Source organism: Thamnophis sirtalis, unplaced genomic scaffold (genome assembly GCF_051295495.1).
Source record: "Thamnophis sirtalis isolate CommonGarterSnake01/CBP01778 unplaced genomic scaffold, rThaSir2_p1.2 scaffold_2, whole genome shotgun sequence".
NCBI lineage: Eukaryota > Metazoa > Chordata > Lepidosauria > Squamata > Natricidae > Thamnophis > Thamnophis sirtalis.
In genome coordinates this window covers 155584966-155599298 of record NW_028261382.1, presented here as the reverse complement: position 1 = coordinate 155599298, position 14333 = coordinate 155584966, and the positions used below count along the sequence as shown (strand labels likewise).

General features: G+C 41.4%; 2 protein-coding genes across 2 annotated transcripts in view; one reads left to right on the top strand and one right to left on the bottom strand.

The window, feature by feature from the left end:
• The window catches only part of AFG3L2 (AFG3 like matrix AAA peptidase subunit 2), a 29965-nt gene extending 24907 nt beyond the window's left edge, over positions 1-5058 (top strand). The window contains exons 13-17 of the mRNA XM_014076480.2: positions 54-164; positions 888-1003; positions 1877-2077; positions 2967-3161; positions 4074-5058. Of these exons, the coding sequence (XP_013931955.2) occupies positions 54-164; positions 888-1003; positions 1877-2077; positions 2967-3161; positions 4074-4313 (863 nt within the window). The 3' untranslated portion in view covers positions 4314-5058. The remainder of the gene's footprint in view (positions 1-53; positions 165-887; positions 1004-1876; positions 2078-2966; positions 3162-4073) is intronic.
• A 2553-nt stretch (positions 5059-7611) lies between these two features.
• Positions 7612-13765, bottom strand: TUBB6 (tubulin beta 6 class V). The gene is made up of 4 exons (XM_014076481.2): positions 13624-13765; positions 12664-12772; positions 9217-9327; positions 7612-8713 (listed from the first exon to the last, which is right to left on the bottom strand). The coding sequence occupies exons 1-4, from the start codon at positions 13678-13680 to the stop codon at positions 7650-7652; spliced, it is 1341 nt and encodes a 446-aa protein (XP_013931956.1). The 5' UTR covers positions 13681-13765; the 3' UTR covers positions 7612-7649.
• Between the last annotated feature and the right edge of the window lie 568 nt (positions 13766-14333).

The following is a 14333-nucleotide window of genomic DNA, read 5'->3' as shown; positions in this document are numbered from 1 at the left end:
GATTAAAAAAATGGAAATAGTCTGGAGTTACATGTCTCTTATCCTTTCTTTAGGTGCAGATATAGCTAATGTATGCAATGAAGCTGCCTTAATTGCTGCAAGACATCTTGCAGATGCCATCGGTCAAAAGCATTTTGAGCAAGCTATTGAAAGAGTGATAGGAGGTGAGGAGTCACACATTATCTGTGCTGTTATCAGTTGGTTCTTTTATTCATGTTCTAATGTTGCTTGTTTGGCAAATACTTTCATTACTACATGGATAGTGCTAGGCTTTACGCAACACATGGATGCCATGAGCATCTGGGCAGTGTCCATAGAATAATTTACAGGGATGGAGGAGGGAATTAAAAACTTAGAAGGAATGACAAAATCATGACAGTCAAAATTTTGATTGTCAAGTGGCATTTTATTCCTCTAATGCAGTAAGAGTCCCTTTTTCATTAGATACCACCAATGAAAGTTACAACCCCGGGCAGGAGCAGGGACTTTAAACAGATGAGACAGGTGCCTTAAGTATACATGAGGTTTAAGGCACCTGTGTTGCCCATTCATCTGTAAATCCTTAAACTGCAAAAAAGTGGGGTCTTATTTATTTAACCACTCAGGGGACTTTGACTTTGCTTTGACTGGTAATCTAAATTTTTGGCACCCCTGCTATGAGGCAAGAATGATATTTTGCTTCTTACTTGAAAATTATATGTAGGAGCCAATTTTCTTCTTCCTCTCTTGTGATAATTTTTCACTCATGCAGAGGGAGAACAGAAAAATTATCTAGTAGTTTCATTTTGTTGTGTTTTTGTTAGCCACTCATTGGCACAGCAGCTGAGAAATATGCTCCATAGAAATTGATATACTGATTAAATACTTATTTATTTAACCAATCAAAGGTCTCGAAAAGAGAACGCAAGTGTTGCAACCAGAAGAGAAAAAAATAGTTGCATATCATGAAGCTGGCCATGCAGTTGCTGGGTGGTTTCTGGAACACGCTGATCCACTTCTGAAGGTATGTTGGCTTCTGGAATAGAGGTTCTTTCGAAGGACTGCTTTTCAGTTGAAATAAATAATAGGTGAGTCTTTTATATATCTCCTTGGCATCCCCCTTTGCAGTGCTTTCAAACCAGGATGCCTTGAATTAATCCTTTATCACTGATGATGTTACCTAGTTGTGGTAATAAAATGTCTGCAAGAAAACAAGCAAACTCAGAGAGTACGAAGGACCTCTTATTAATTCTCTATCTATTTCATATAGTATGGAAGATTATTAAGTCAATTAACTATCTTTGAATTCAAAAGTCATGTCTTAGATATTTCTTATGTAAAAGTGTCTTTGGAGAGATAGCCATCATATGAAATACAGATTTGTTATAGGCCCGTGATGGCAAACCTATGGCACGCATGCCACAGGTGGCACGCAGAGTTCTCTCTGTGGGCACACTAGCCATCAGCACAGCTCCACGCACATGCATGCGTACCTCCTGCCAACCAGCTGGTCTTCGGGTCTCTGCTGTGCATGTTGGGGAGGAGAGCATGGGCGGAGGGGTGCTCACATTGCATTTTGGGGGCTCGTGCAGCGTCCCCGGGCCCTGTTTTGTCTTCCAGGTTGGTGCAGGAGGCCTTCGAGACCCCAACCCCTCCTGCGCCAACCTGAAAGCCAAAAATGGGTGAGGTGGAGCAGGGTGCATGCGCGCAGGAGCAGGGCGTATGGGGTGTGTATGTGTCACACGCATTGCATTATGGGTGCAGGCGCGCTTTTGGCACGCAATGACAAAATGGTTAGTCATCACTGTTATAGATTAATGCTTGCTTGTTTATTTTTTCGTTTGTTTATTATAAAAACACTTGTGACACAAGGTATCTATTTCTCTTCTGACATAAGGTATCTATTATTCCTCGTGGGAAAGGACTGGGCTATGCTCAATATTTGCCAAAAGAACAGTATCTGTACACCAAAGAACAGCTTCTAGACAGAATGTGTATGACTTTGGGAGGACGTGTGTCAGAACAAATCTTCTTCGGAAAAATTACCACAGGGGCCCAAGATGACCTAAAGAAAGTTACTCAGAGTGCATATGCTCAGGTCTGTATTTTTACTTGGTGTTTTCACCACCTTTGTAGAAATCTTCCCTAGCAAGAATATTGCTGGTACATGCTATTTCCTCTTAATATCTTCTGACAATACCACAGTTTCTTTCAAAGATTCATCTGAAATCTGCTAAATGCTAAATGAAAAAGAGTTTGCTGTCTTCCCAAAATTCTGTTTCTTCATGCAAAAATTAAAAATCCTATTTGGTCATTTAAATTTTATCACCTACCCTTTTCCAAAGTACTATATAATTTTGATTAGCATCTCCCAATTAAATGGCTTTTAGGCTACTGACATTAACTGCAATCAGGGGAATTAGACTTATGCTGAAATGCTTGGGTTGCCTCATAGCAGCTTAGATTGGGCCTGTCTTATTGCTAAACAGAACTTTCCTGGATAGCCATTAAGCATGTGCCTCATCCCCTTTACAGGCTGTATTGGGTGAAATCCAGGAAGAGTCTCTTCCGAAGCATCTCTCTGAGAACACAGGAATGAATGGGAACTGCTGCACAGGTGTGTGTATTGCATTCTTGAGCAGGTTCCATGCATTTCAGTGATGTTACATCAGCATGATACTTTCTATTGCCTGTACTATTGACTTCAGAACTAAATAATTATGGAAATGCAAATGGACAATCCTTCTTCCTGAGAGTTTTTCAAAAGTCAGAACATGGCTCTTGGCCAGCGATTCCCCGCCAGAGGTTCTTACTGGGACTTTTAATCTGTTCTTGTTCAGAAGCCAACTTCATATTAACATATCAACAGTTAATGTTGGTCAGCTTGTCAGCTAAGATATTATCGCCGAAAACAGCTACCCACTAATATTAGATTCTTGATTAAGTGTTATCAAAATTGCTTAACTACTCTGCTGTTCAATCCTCAGATTGTTCAGTTTGGAATGAATGAAAAAGTTGGCCAAATTTCATTCGATCTTCCCCGGCAAGGAGACATGGTGTTAGAAAAACCCTACAGTGAAGCAACTGCAAGATTGATAGATGATGAAGTGCGAATACTTATTAATGAAGCTTATGAAAGGACACTCTTTCTACTTAATGAAAAGAAGGCTGAGGTAGAAAAGGTATGCATTCTTGTCCTACTTAATGATTCTTACCTAAGTAAGTTAAAAGACGGTTGCTGATTTGAGTCCAAACCTGTTTTTCTGAGAACATAAGAATTCCTTCTAGTTGATGAAAGAAATGGGGATGGTCATTTCTTCCAACTCCTTTTTCCTTTCAAATTCCAGTATCACCTGGTTACCAAGAATTATTATTTAAGAGTGTAGGTATAAGAACAGAAACAAATGAAAATTGCCTACCTCCAATGTGAAATTAAGGTAGTGGAGTTTCAGTAAGCTCTGTGTATCAGAAAAATCTGTATCTATTAATATATCGTGTTATTTGTTCAAAAGTATAATTATACAAAAATAATAGCCATAATCTCTGACCAAAAGCTTTGACAGCAGCAGAAATGTTATTTCCAGATATCTCATTAGTATAAATGATGGTGTTTTAGTCATAACAGAATAAAAGTTATGCATAAGAGCCAAGGTGGCGCAGTGGTTAAATGCAGCACTGCAGGCTACTGCTAGATCAGCAGGTCAGCGGTTCAAATCTCACCGTCTCAGGGTTGACTCAGCCTTCCATCCTTCCGAGGTGGGTAAAATGAGGACCCAGATTGTTGGGGGCAATATGCTGACTCTCTGTAAACTGCTTAGAGAGGGCTGAAAGCCCTATGAAGCGGTATATAAGTCTACTGCTATTGCTATTGCATTTTGTTTTTGGAAAGCTTGAAATACTGGAATACAGAGATGCAGAGTTTATTATGCATTTTCTAACCTGGAAGACCTTGTAAAAAGTAGTACTGTAATCAGCTCAGAAGATGTTCAGCAGAGTTAATCGTTTTTAAAATTTGGAATTTCTTTTATCCATAAGCACTATATTAAGATTAGAGGCTGAAGTTCCTTCTAATACGTGCATGTCTATTGTTTCAGGTGGCTTTAAGGCTCTTAGAAAAAGAGGTTTTGGATAAGAGTGATATGGTTGAAATGCTTGGCCCCCGACCTTTTGCTGAAAAATCTACCTATGAAGAATTTGTTGAAGGCACGGGCAGCTTAGATGAAGATACTTCACTTCCAGAAGGCCTTAAAGACTGGAACAAAGAACGCGAGGAGAAAGAAGAGGCAACAGATGAGGGAACTGCCAGGCAGATCAGAGGACATGTGCCTTTTTAGTGTTGCAGTATGATGGTGGTGTACATAAAAGTGACACAGTATTATGTTGCGCACTGAAAAGTAAAGAGGAAACCCTTCAAAAATCTGGTGTCCAAGTATCCTCTGCTTTATGGAAGAAGGCTATCAAGGGTGGATTTTCCCCTCTACAGAGTATTCAGAATCTACAGAAAGCTTGTTTCCCAGAATTCCTGATTTAAAAAATATAGTTCATAGAACTAATGGGTCTACATTGAATCAATTCTAGAGTTGCAGCTTTTCAGATCTGTATCACAATTGTGTAACCTGACATATTTAAACTGCCCTAGAATGTACAACTTCCCAGAAAACTGGAAAAAAAATATTCTTTTGATCACCTCTACCAAATGTGAGTTGTTAATATCCTGAAATTGTTGGTTTGGATCATAAAGAGTATTTCCCGGGATCCCACATTGCCTAAATATGTTTGTTTTGTTAAAGCACATAGTTTTCAACCACCGATTTAAATTTCTTTCTTTCTCTTGTTCAATAAAAAGACTCTGCAGATGTCGGTGATCAAACTGGGAACCTGCTAAAGAGCTTATTCATTAGAAGTATGGGTCTGTGGCTGCAATGAAGTGTAAAATCTAAATTATATTACTGCAATTTTAATAAAGTGTGGATTTTTTTTCTACATGAGATTGTAAAATATTGAGCATACAAATGTATTTTGTAAATACAGTTTAGAAACATCAAATAAAATCAGCACACTGGACTGTGCAAACAGGCAGATTCTCTTGGATCCTTGGGCCAGTAATGAGACAATACAACCATATTAGATTTCTAATAACTACAAAAATGTAGACACAAAAGATTACATGGTAACTTTTGAAGATTAGTAGACCCATAGACATACTGATAAAGTGTGGTTATGAGATGAGAAAAATCAGAATTCATCATGTACCATCTACTGTAGTAAATTGACATGAAAAATAACATCAAGAAGTACGGTAGTCTGCTCTGTACTGTTATCTAGATATTAAGTAAAATCATATGAGCTCACACACACATGTGCATACCGATCTTCCTGTTCAGAACCATAGATAGATTGCACAAGCAAGAAAGGATGGATGGATCTCTCATTAGCAAAGAGTATTTAAGACTAAGAAGCTGGAGTTCCTTTTACACATTAGTAATTAGAACAGAATGCAATCTGAATAGCTGACAATGAAGAAAAAACTGGGGATCTTTGCTAACAGATCCTTTAACTTGCTCATAAATTACCTGGTATTGAGCAGAAAGAAGACATGACTACTGCTGCAAAAGTATCTAGTTCAGTAAAAAGAGAAGAATGGAAAAGTGTTCCCACAACATCAATCTAAAAAGCAATAAATAGTAGAAGCAACTATCAAAGGAAGAGCATTGGGGCAAAATCTGTAGCTTGCGAGTATGTTATGGATATGTGACAAAACAAGGATAGTAAGATTGTGGAAAATAGACCCATGAAAAATCCAGTCCATTTTGTGGCTGCACTAAAAAAAATCATGTTTGGAGATCTTCAAAGAAGATATTAAAAATTCAACCGTTAATGGCACATCATCTGGATTGTGACAAGAGCTAGCACAAGAATCAAGGATCGAAAAGGCTAGATAGCTAATGAAAGCTCTGACAGAACCCAGCCTTCATCATTAGGTTCCTGTAGTAGCTATTTCATTTGCACACACTTGGAGGTTCATCTTTGCAGCCTGGAATGGGAGTTCAGCTGGAAAGTGCTTTGTTTCACTTGATGCTGGTTAAGTGTCATACTATCTACTCCAAAATGTCCAAAGTCAGCATAGGACAGGCATAGCATTTAGGAAAATCTAATGGGGCGGATAGTGAAGTAGACTGGAATTCTTATGGAATGTGCTGACAACTATTCAGACAACCTGTCTGGTCCATTCACGTGATGGGGATTACTCAAGAGAATGACTGGTGCCGTGCTTGGTAGCACTACAAAACAGGTAGGTGGGGCTAAAAGCAAAGTTGCTGGAGCCAGAAAAAGAACATGGGAATTAATTTACATTTCAATGTAACAAAATTCCATTTGCTGTAGTTAAGCCACATGGAATGTTTTTAATGCTTTCTATCACATGTAAAGTGGAAAATTAGTAACAATGTTTGAAAGAATTCTGAGAATTAGTTAGGGTACATGTGGTCCTGCAACCTCTGAATGAAATGTAAGGCGTCAGCTTCCAAAAGAATCATTCACTTCCTTGGAGGTTATTTTTTTAAAGATTCCAAAACACCAATGTTGAAGCATTAATTATAAATATGGAATATGCAGAAGACTATATTTTAAAATCATTTTTAATTAATGGAGTTTGTTCCCAACAAGTCTACATGGTACAAAAGAACAAAGACATAGTAACACTGCAATTCTGAAACACATTTACTTGGATATAAATCCCATTTGAGGGACACGGTGGCTGAGTGGCTAAGATGCCGAGCTTGTCGATCAGGTCAGCAGTTCAGTGGTTTGAATCCCTAGTGCCGTATAACAGAGTAAGCTCTCGTTACTTGTCCCAGCTTCTGCCATCCTAGCAGTTCGAAAGCATGTAAAAAATGCAAGTAGAAAAATAGGGACCACTTTGGTGGAAAGGTAACAGTGCTCCATGTGCCTTTGCCATTTAATCATGCCGGCCACATGAGCACGGAAACATTTTCGGACAGTGCTGGCTCTTTGACTTAGAAACAGAGATGAGCACTTCCCCCTAGAGCTGGAAATGACTAGCACTCGTGCGGGGGAACATTTACCTTTACCTAAATCCCATTTAGAGTAAGAAATATTTATTTTCAAGTAACCATGCATAGGATTACAGTGTAAATTGTTTCAGTTTGATGGCGGGGGAGATATTCTTTCTTAAAAGAAAAAAATCTCCATTTCTTTCAAAGAGCTGGATACAATTACTTATTTCAGTATAATGTTTATTTATGTGCACTAACACCAAGTCAAATGAAGTGCACTCATAAGCCCATTATAACGGGCAGTTCTGTAATTTATAAACTACAATTATGACACTATCTTTAAATGGCCAAGACTCAATTTTGCTGCTTCAGCCAACCCAGTGAATATGGGAGAGATAATGCTCATTTTGCAGAATTTGGGCCGTGTACATGTGTGTTAAAGTCTTGCTCTCACAGCCCCATTGAGCAAGTAAATAAATCAGGGGAATCCTTAGCTTTACTTTTGATGCAAAGCATTCATGATCCGTTCTAGAGAAAATGGCTAAATAAATTCTTTGAAAATTAAGCACTATGATGTTCTTAATATCAGGCAAATGATTAGTACTAAAGCAAACACTTCAGACTTGAGAATTAACTTTATTAACTGTATTAAGTTTATTCATTAACTTCTTCCTCATCATCTTCAAATGCTTCTTCTCCATCGTTTGCTGTTGCTTCTTGATACTGCTGGTACTCAGAAACTAGATCATTCATGTTGCTTTCTGCTTCTGTAAATTCCATCTCATCCATACCTTCACCAGTAAACCAGTGAAGAAAAGCCTTTCTCCTAAACATGGCCGAGAACTGCTCTGAAATTCTTTTGAAGAGCTCTTGAATGGCGGTGCTGTTTCCGATAAAAGTAGAGGCCATTTTGAGGCCACGAGGCGCTATATCACAAACAGCCACTTTGACATTATTTGGGATCCATTCTACAAAGTAGCTACTGTTCTTGTTCTGGATGGCCAGCATCTGTTCATCAACTTCTTTCATGGACATGGGGCCTCGGAAGACTGTGGCCACTGTCAGATATCGTCCATGTCTTGGATCACAAGCGGCCATCATGTTTTTGGCATCAAACATTTGCTGAGTGAGCTCTGGAACTGTAAGTGCTCTGTACTGCTGGCTGCCTCGGGCAGTCAAAGGAGCAAATCCAGGCATAAAGAAGTGTAAGCGTGGGAATGGAACCATATTTACTGCCAACTTGCGTAAATCTGCATTTAGTTGGCCAGGAAAACGCAGTGATGTTGTCACCCCGCTCATTGTGGCAGACACCAAATGGTTGAGATCTCCATATGTTGGAGTGGTAAGCTTCAAAGTACGGAAGCAAATATCATACAGTGCTTCATTATCAATACAGTAGGTTTCATCTGTGTTTTCAACCAGCTGATGGACTGAGAGAGTGGCATTATATGGTTCTACCACAGTGTCAGACACTTTGGGAGATGGCATGACACTAAATGTATTCATAATCCTATCTGGATATTCCTCTCGAATTTTGCTGATGAGAAGTGTTCCCATCCCAGAACCTGTTCCTCCTCCAAGAGAATGAGTGAGCTGAAATCCTTGCAAACAATCACAGTGTTCACATTCTTTTCTCACAATATCAAGCACTGAATCTACAAGTTCTGCTCCTTCGGTATAATGTCCTTTGGCCCAGTTATTTCCAGCACCTGTTTGTCCTGAAATGATAGGAAAAAGGTCAAATTTACCAAGTCATGAAACAGACTCAAAATATCTGTAATGATGAATTGTCACCATTCCAAAATGTAGACAAATTTAAACATTGTCAAGAAGTGTTATCATATATTGGGAATTGTAACTGCCAAATAATAGCCAAAACATTCTTAGAAATGTTTCATATAATTTTACACTCAGGTACATTGTGGTATACGGACACTAGAAAACAGGAATTCCATTTAAACCATTAGTGCAGAGATGGATATGTTTTCCAGTTCACATTTAAAAAAACCTTTTATTAAAAATTCAAGATTAATCCGCCAGCGCTATAGAAAAATGTATTGGCTAGCTGTATAAAGTTTTGTTACATTTGGAGTTAATGTGAAACAAGAGGAACCCACCAAAGCTGCCAATGTGCAAGGATACATGAGTGTTGTCCATTGCATGTATTTAAAGCATTGTCCTTTAAAAGTTTCCTTTTTGTAAAAGAATATCGTCAACATACCAAAGATAAAATTATCAGGCCGAAAGAGTTGTCCAAAAGGGCCAGATCGAACACTATCCATGGTTCCTGGTTCCAAGTCCACCAAAATTGCTCTGGGTACATATGTTTGGGCTAAAAGAAATGATAAGTACATTAAATTAAAACTGAGTACCCATCTTATCACATGAATTTCTGAATATTTGCCACACCATCTAATTTTTATTTGATCTCAAAAAGAGGGATCAATTTCTTTACCTTTGGGAAAACGTCTTATTCTCCTTTATTGAAATTGTCCTTAAGCAAGAAGGTTTTTGCTTAAGTTCAGCCAAAGCACGTATGCCATACCATTTTTAAAATCTATAAAGTTCACTCCCACATCCATCCTTTAGGTGCCATATCTAGTGAGCATTTATGGATATAAATGCCAAGTTAGTGCAGTTTATAAAACCAGAATTTCAAGCCTTTACAGTCCCAATGTCAACAGTCTAACTACCGAACCCAACAAAAGCAGACACTTCCAGGAACTTCAAAATCCCCAAAGCAAAACTTTATTGAGTACATGGTTTCAGAACTGAAGAATGCTAAACCAACTCTAATGCTTCACACGCAAGTCCACATATTAAAATATAGATCTCTCCCCACTTCTGATGGAACACATTGTCCAATTATGAATTGTTCTTTTGTTTTGAGAAGTCTCTGTCTTGGCCAACACCTGCAGGAGTGTCCTTGTGAGTGAGTGAGTTACTTAGTTTCAGATCATCATACTCTTTTCCACATACCATTACAACTATTGTATTCAGATTTTGGCTTCCCAAAGGCATGTCCTTGGCCATGTCTGGATGAGAATGATAGCTTTGTTATTAGCCTCATGTTAGTATGTCATGCTAGTATAGTGGATCAGAATAACCAGTATCGGTTATCAGTTATAAACATGGCCGACAACGATTAGAGCTTCTTTTGTTTACCTATCGGTTGTGGCCCAGCAGGAGCCGTTGGAGCTGCCACCAGACTCCGACAGTGAGGGGCCCTATGAGTCCGTTCTGGAGGACTTGGAGGACCCTGGACAGGGTTCCGACTCCGAACAGGCAGGGCGCAGAGAGGCTGGTTGGCCACCAGGAGGCGTCTGAGCCTTGGACCAGTGGGGAGGAGACAAGGGAGTGTGATCCGGACCTCAGCAGTGGGGAGGAGCCAAGGGAATTGTTCCTGAATGCCCAGCACCAGAGAGCTATTAGGCACCAAGAACAGTTGCGCAGTTACGGAAGGTAATTGCACTCAGCTGGTGGTAATTAGGCTCCTCTCAAGACTATAAAAGGAATGCTTGTGCACACGCCCCCTTTGCAGGAGTCAACGCATTAACTAATGTTGGAGAACTGTAATAGCAATAGCAATAGCAGTAGACATATACCGCTTCATAGGGCTTTCAGCCCTCTCTAAGCGGTTTACAGAGAGTCAGCATATTGCCCCCAACAATCTGGGTCCTCATTTTACCCACCTCGGAAGGATGGAAGGCTGAGTCAACCCTGAGCCGGTGGGATTTGAACCGCTGAACTGCTGATCTAGCAGTAGCCTGCAGTGCTGCATTTAACCACTGCGCCACCTTGGCTCTTAGAACTGTAGTGTTAGCTTGGCAGGCTGGATTGCTGCCAAGGCTTGTCTGTGCTGGATTGCTGCCAAGGCTTGTCTGTGCTGGTTTGCTGCCAATAAATGTCTTTCTGTTAATAAATTCTGTAAAGTATCTTTGGCTCTGCGTGCTTTGGTGTTGGACGAGGGGGGTCAGAACACCTATCTATCATGCTATCAGCTAAAGTAAGGATAAGCAAATGAAACTTGTATACTTCAACAGATGGGGAAAGTTAGTGGAGGTTTCATTCAGCCAGAAATGTCAGGAGCCCTGGGGATGGGGGGGAAGGGGAGAGGAGAATAAACTACAACCTTATCTGAAATTAATCTAGGACCAAGCTTAACATGCTCACACTTGTAAAGAATGGCAGAATTTCATGCTTTTGGATTGGGACAATAGCTCAAAACATTAGGGCTTGATGTTAGTAAATCACTGCTAGTTACTAAGGTTTTCCAAACTTCACACTCATAATTTTTTCTCTAATCAAGAAAGAGCTTTAGGGCAACTATTCTATACCATCATCCCCCATCAGTGGTGCATTAACTATTAAGCAGACTAAACACATGCTTAGGGCACCAGGCCCAAGGGGGCACCACAAAGTTGAGAAAGAAAAAAAACCTCAATGAATATTTGTACAGGAAGGGGGCACCAAGATTTGTCAGTGCTTAGGGCACCAGTGAGCCTTAATCTGCCACTGCTCCCAATGCTGTAGGAGGCAAAAGACGGCGGGTCAGAAGTCAGCTACACATATTGTACTTGTAAATATGCATGCACCCACATTCACAAATGTCTCTCACTCAGTGGAAGAGGAACTGCAATTTCCCGTTCCTGAGAACTGAGAGCTCATTAAGTAATTTCCCCATTTAAGTCAAGGACAGGTGACTCCTGGCACCCAGCCTCTTCCAGCCAATGCATGCGCCTTCTGCTACTTCATCAGGCTTGCACTCAACCCTTGCATTCAGCAACAGTTGAGAAGGGAGTTGAGTAAATGTGGCAGGACAAAAATTTGAGGCAGCAGTATCAGCAACCATTTGTCCAAGGATGTGACCACAAAGACCGTCTCAGGGTCATATGTAATGAAGTTCAAGGAGTGACAAAGGAACAGATTTTTCACTACAAATTAGGAACATTCTTAAAAGAATGGCTCAACAATGTAAAGGAGCATCACAAGCAGTAGATGTTGTTTTTACATTGGGAATTAGGGTAAAAGCTGACATGTATGACAGGTACTATTGAGAGCCAAATAAAGCACATATTATTAAAATTGTAATGTATTTGTCCCATGTTTCATTTCTGTCTCCCCCAGTAATCCTATTTCTGCAAGAAACAGTATGTATTTTTAAAATTATTGATATATGTATGTTGTACTTATTAATTAAAAGGCCCAAAACACATGGGGCAACAGAGCTTAAAAGACAAAAATACCATTTCACAATTGATTATAAATAATAAGCAACACCTCACTTTCCATTCTGAAGTGGTATAACTAAACTCAATTCACTCATGATGGTGCCACACTTAAATACTGCTTCCTGTTACTATTATAGATATTGCACTAATATGAACTTCTTTACTAGATGATTTTTTTTAAAGCCAGCTTGATAATAAAAGTATGGTGAAGTTCACGGAGCAGTTTCTAAAACACAAAGGTGCATTGGGACGTTCCCAGAATTTCCCCACCATGCCTGGGAATGGGCAGACTAAAGCCAGGGGAATGCTGCTCTTTGTGTGCCAGCTCAGGGAGTATTTCTTCTAAAGGAAACGCCTGAGCAACCTGATTGCTTTCTTCCCATTCTTCTCCTCCCCTAAAGAGACGGCGGGGATGCCTGAAACTGCGTACAACTTACCGGATGATTCATTGTAGTAGACACTGATCCTCTCCAGCTGCAAAGCTGAGTCACCAACGTAGCCTCCGGCCGGGTCAATCCCGTGCTCGTCACTGATCACTTCCCAAAACTGCGAGGACAAGGACGGTTTAGGGCGGCGCTGTTCTCAAGCAGCCCGCCGGGTCCGTTGCGCGGCCGCCTGCCTGTCTCCCACCCACCGCGGCTCAGGCAGAGGCGGCCTCGAAGGCATGTGTCGGATCCAGCAGCTGCCGAATGCCAGGCATGGTTGAGGCCAACCCCTCCCCGCCACAACCCAGCAGGGACAACATGGGGCGGACTGTATGTGTGTGTGTGTGTGTGAGAGAGAGAGAGAGAGAGGGGGGGGGAGAGAGGGAGGGAGGGAGGGAACCGAAGAATTGCAAAAAGGAAAAGAAATCGGGTTTAAGATCCTCTGCCCGCTTCCTACTGAAACCTTCAGCCTTTTTCCCCGCTTTCAATCGCTCTATCCTCCCCCGCCCCTCTTTCACCGCCGCTTCAGCATTTTTTCCTCCCGGTTTCAGCTTTTTCCGAAGCCTTGTATGGTCAAGGCGAAAGAAGGGGGCTCCACTTAGTTCCCGTTTGGAGTGTGGGTGGGTGCGGTTTTCTTTCCAGCGCTCTCGGCGCCCAGGAGGCTCGCCGGCAGTTTTAAAGAATGTTCTCCTCGCAAAAAATCTCCCCAAGGAGGAATTTTGCTCATCGCTTTATTTATTTATTTATTTTTGTTCATTGTCCCCTTTTTTGGTATGAAAGACGAAGGAAGGAAAGGGGCGGCTTCGAAGCCATGGCGTACACCTGAAAAAGAACGGGAAGGGAAGGCGCGGTCGTCCTTAGGGGATTGCCGGACATCGCCCACTCGCGCCCACCCCTGCCTATCTCGGCTGCCTAGGATGGATCGCTTGGCCTTATAATACCAGATGGTTTCTCTTCTCCCCCCCTTCATACCTTGGTTCCAATTTGGTTGCCACACTGACCCGCCTGGATGTGCACGATCTCCCTCATGGCTGTGGTGGTGCTTTGCCGTCGCCTCCTCTGCTTCCCCTTCTGCCTCCCGTATTTCAAGCCTTTCGGCGGATGAATGCGGAGCGGCGACCTCCAATGAACGTTTTCATTGGCTCCCGGGCCGTGATTCAGCCGCCCAGCTTTGCTCACTCGGCAACTTCACAGAAGTTGGGGGGGGGGGAGAGGAAGGGAGCAGCGGTATCAACTGGCGCTGCCCCTGATCAGCCTTTGCTCCGGACGCGCCTGTGGCCGTGTGAATCCTCTCTCTCTCTTTTCTTTCTTTCTGTTTCTCTCTCATCTCTTTCTCCCTCTCTCTTTCTCTCTCTCTCTCTCATCACTTTTGCCTCTCTAATTCCCTCTCACTCATCTCTCCCCCTCTCATCTCTCCCCCCTCTCTTTCTCTCATCAGTTTCTCTTTCTTTCTCCCTATCTCTCTCTCTTTCTGTCTCTCTCTCATCACTTTTGCCTCTCTAATCCCCTCACTCATCTCTCTCTCATGTCTTTCTCCCTCTCTCCCTCATCAATTTCTCTTTATTTCTCTCTATCTCTCTCTCCCTCTCTTTCTGTCTCTCTCTTTCTCATCACTTTTGCCTCTCTAATTCCCTCACTCATATCTCTCTCTCATGTCTTTCTCCCCCTCTCTGTCATCAATT

Coding starts and splice junctions, on each gene's coding strand:
- TUBB6 (XM_014076481.2), bottom strand. CDS start 13,680: ATGAGGGAGATCGTGCACATCCAGGCGGGTCAGTGTGGCAACCAAATT. Junction 12,773..13,623: donor GCAACCAAATTGGAACCAAG/GTATGAAGGGGG, acceptor TTGTCCTCGCAG/TTTTGGGAAGTGATCAGTGA. Junction 8,714..9,216: donor GCCTGATAATTTTATCTTTG/GTATGTTGACGA, acceptor CTATCATTTCAG/GACAAACAGGTGCTGGAAAT.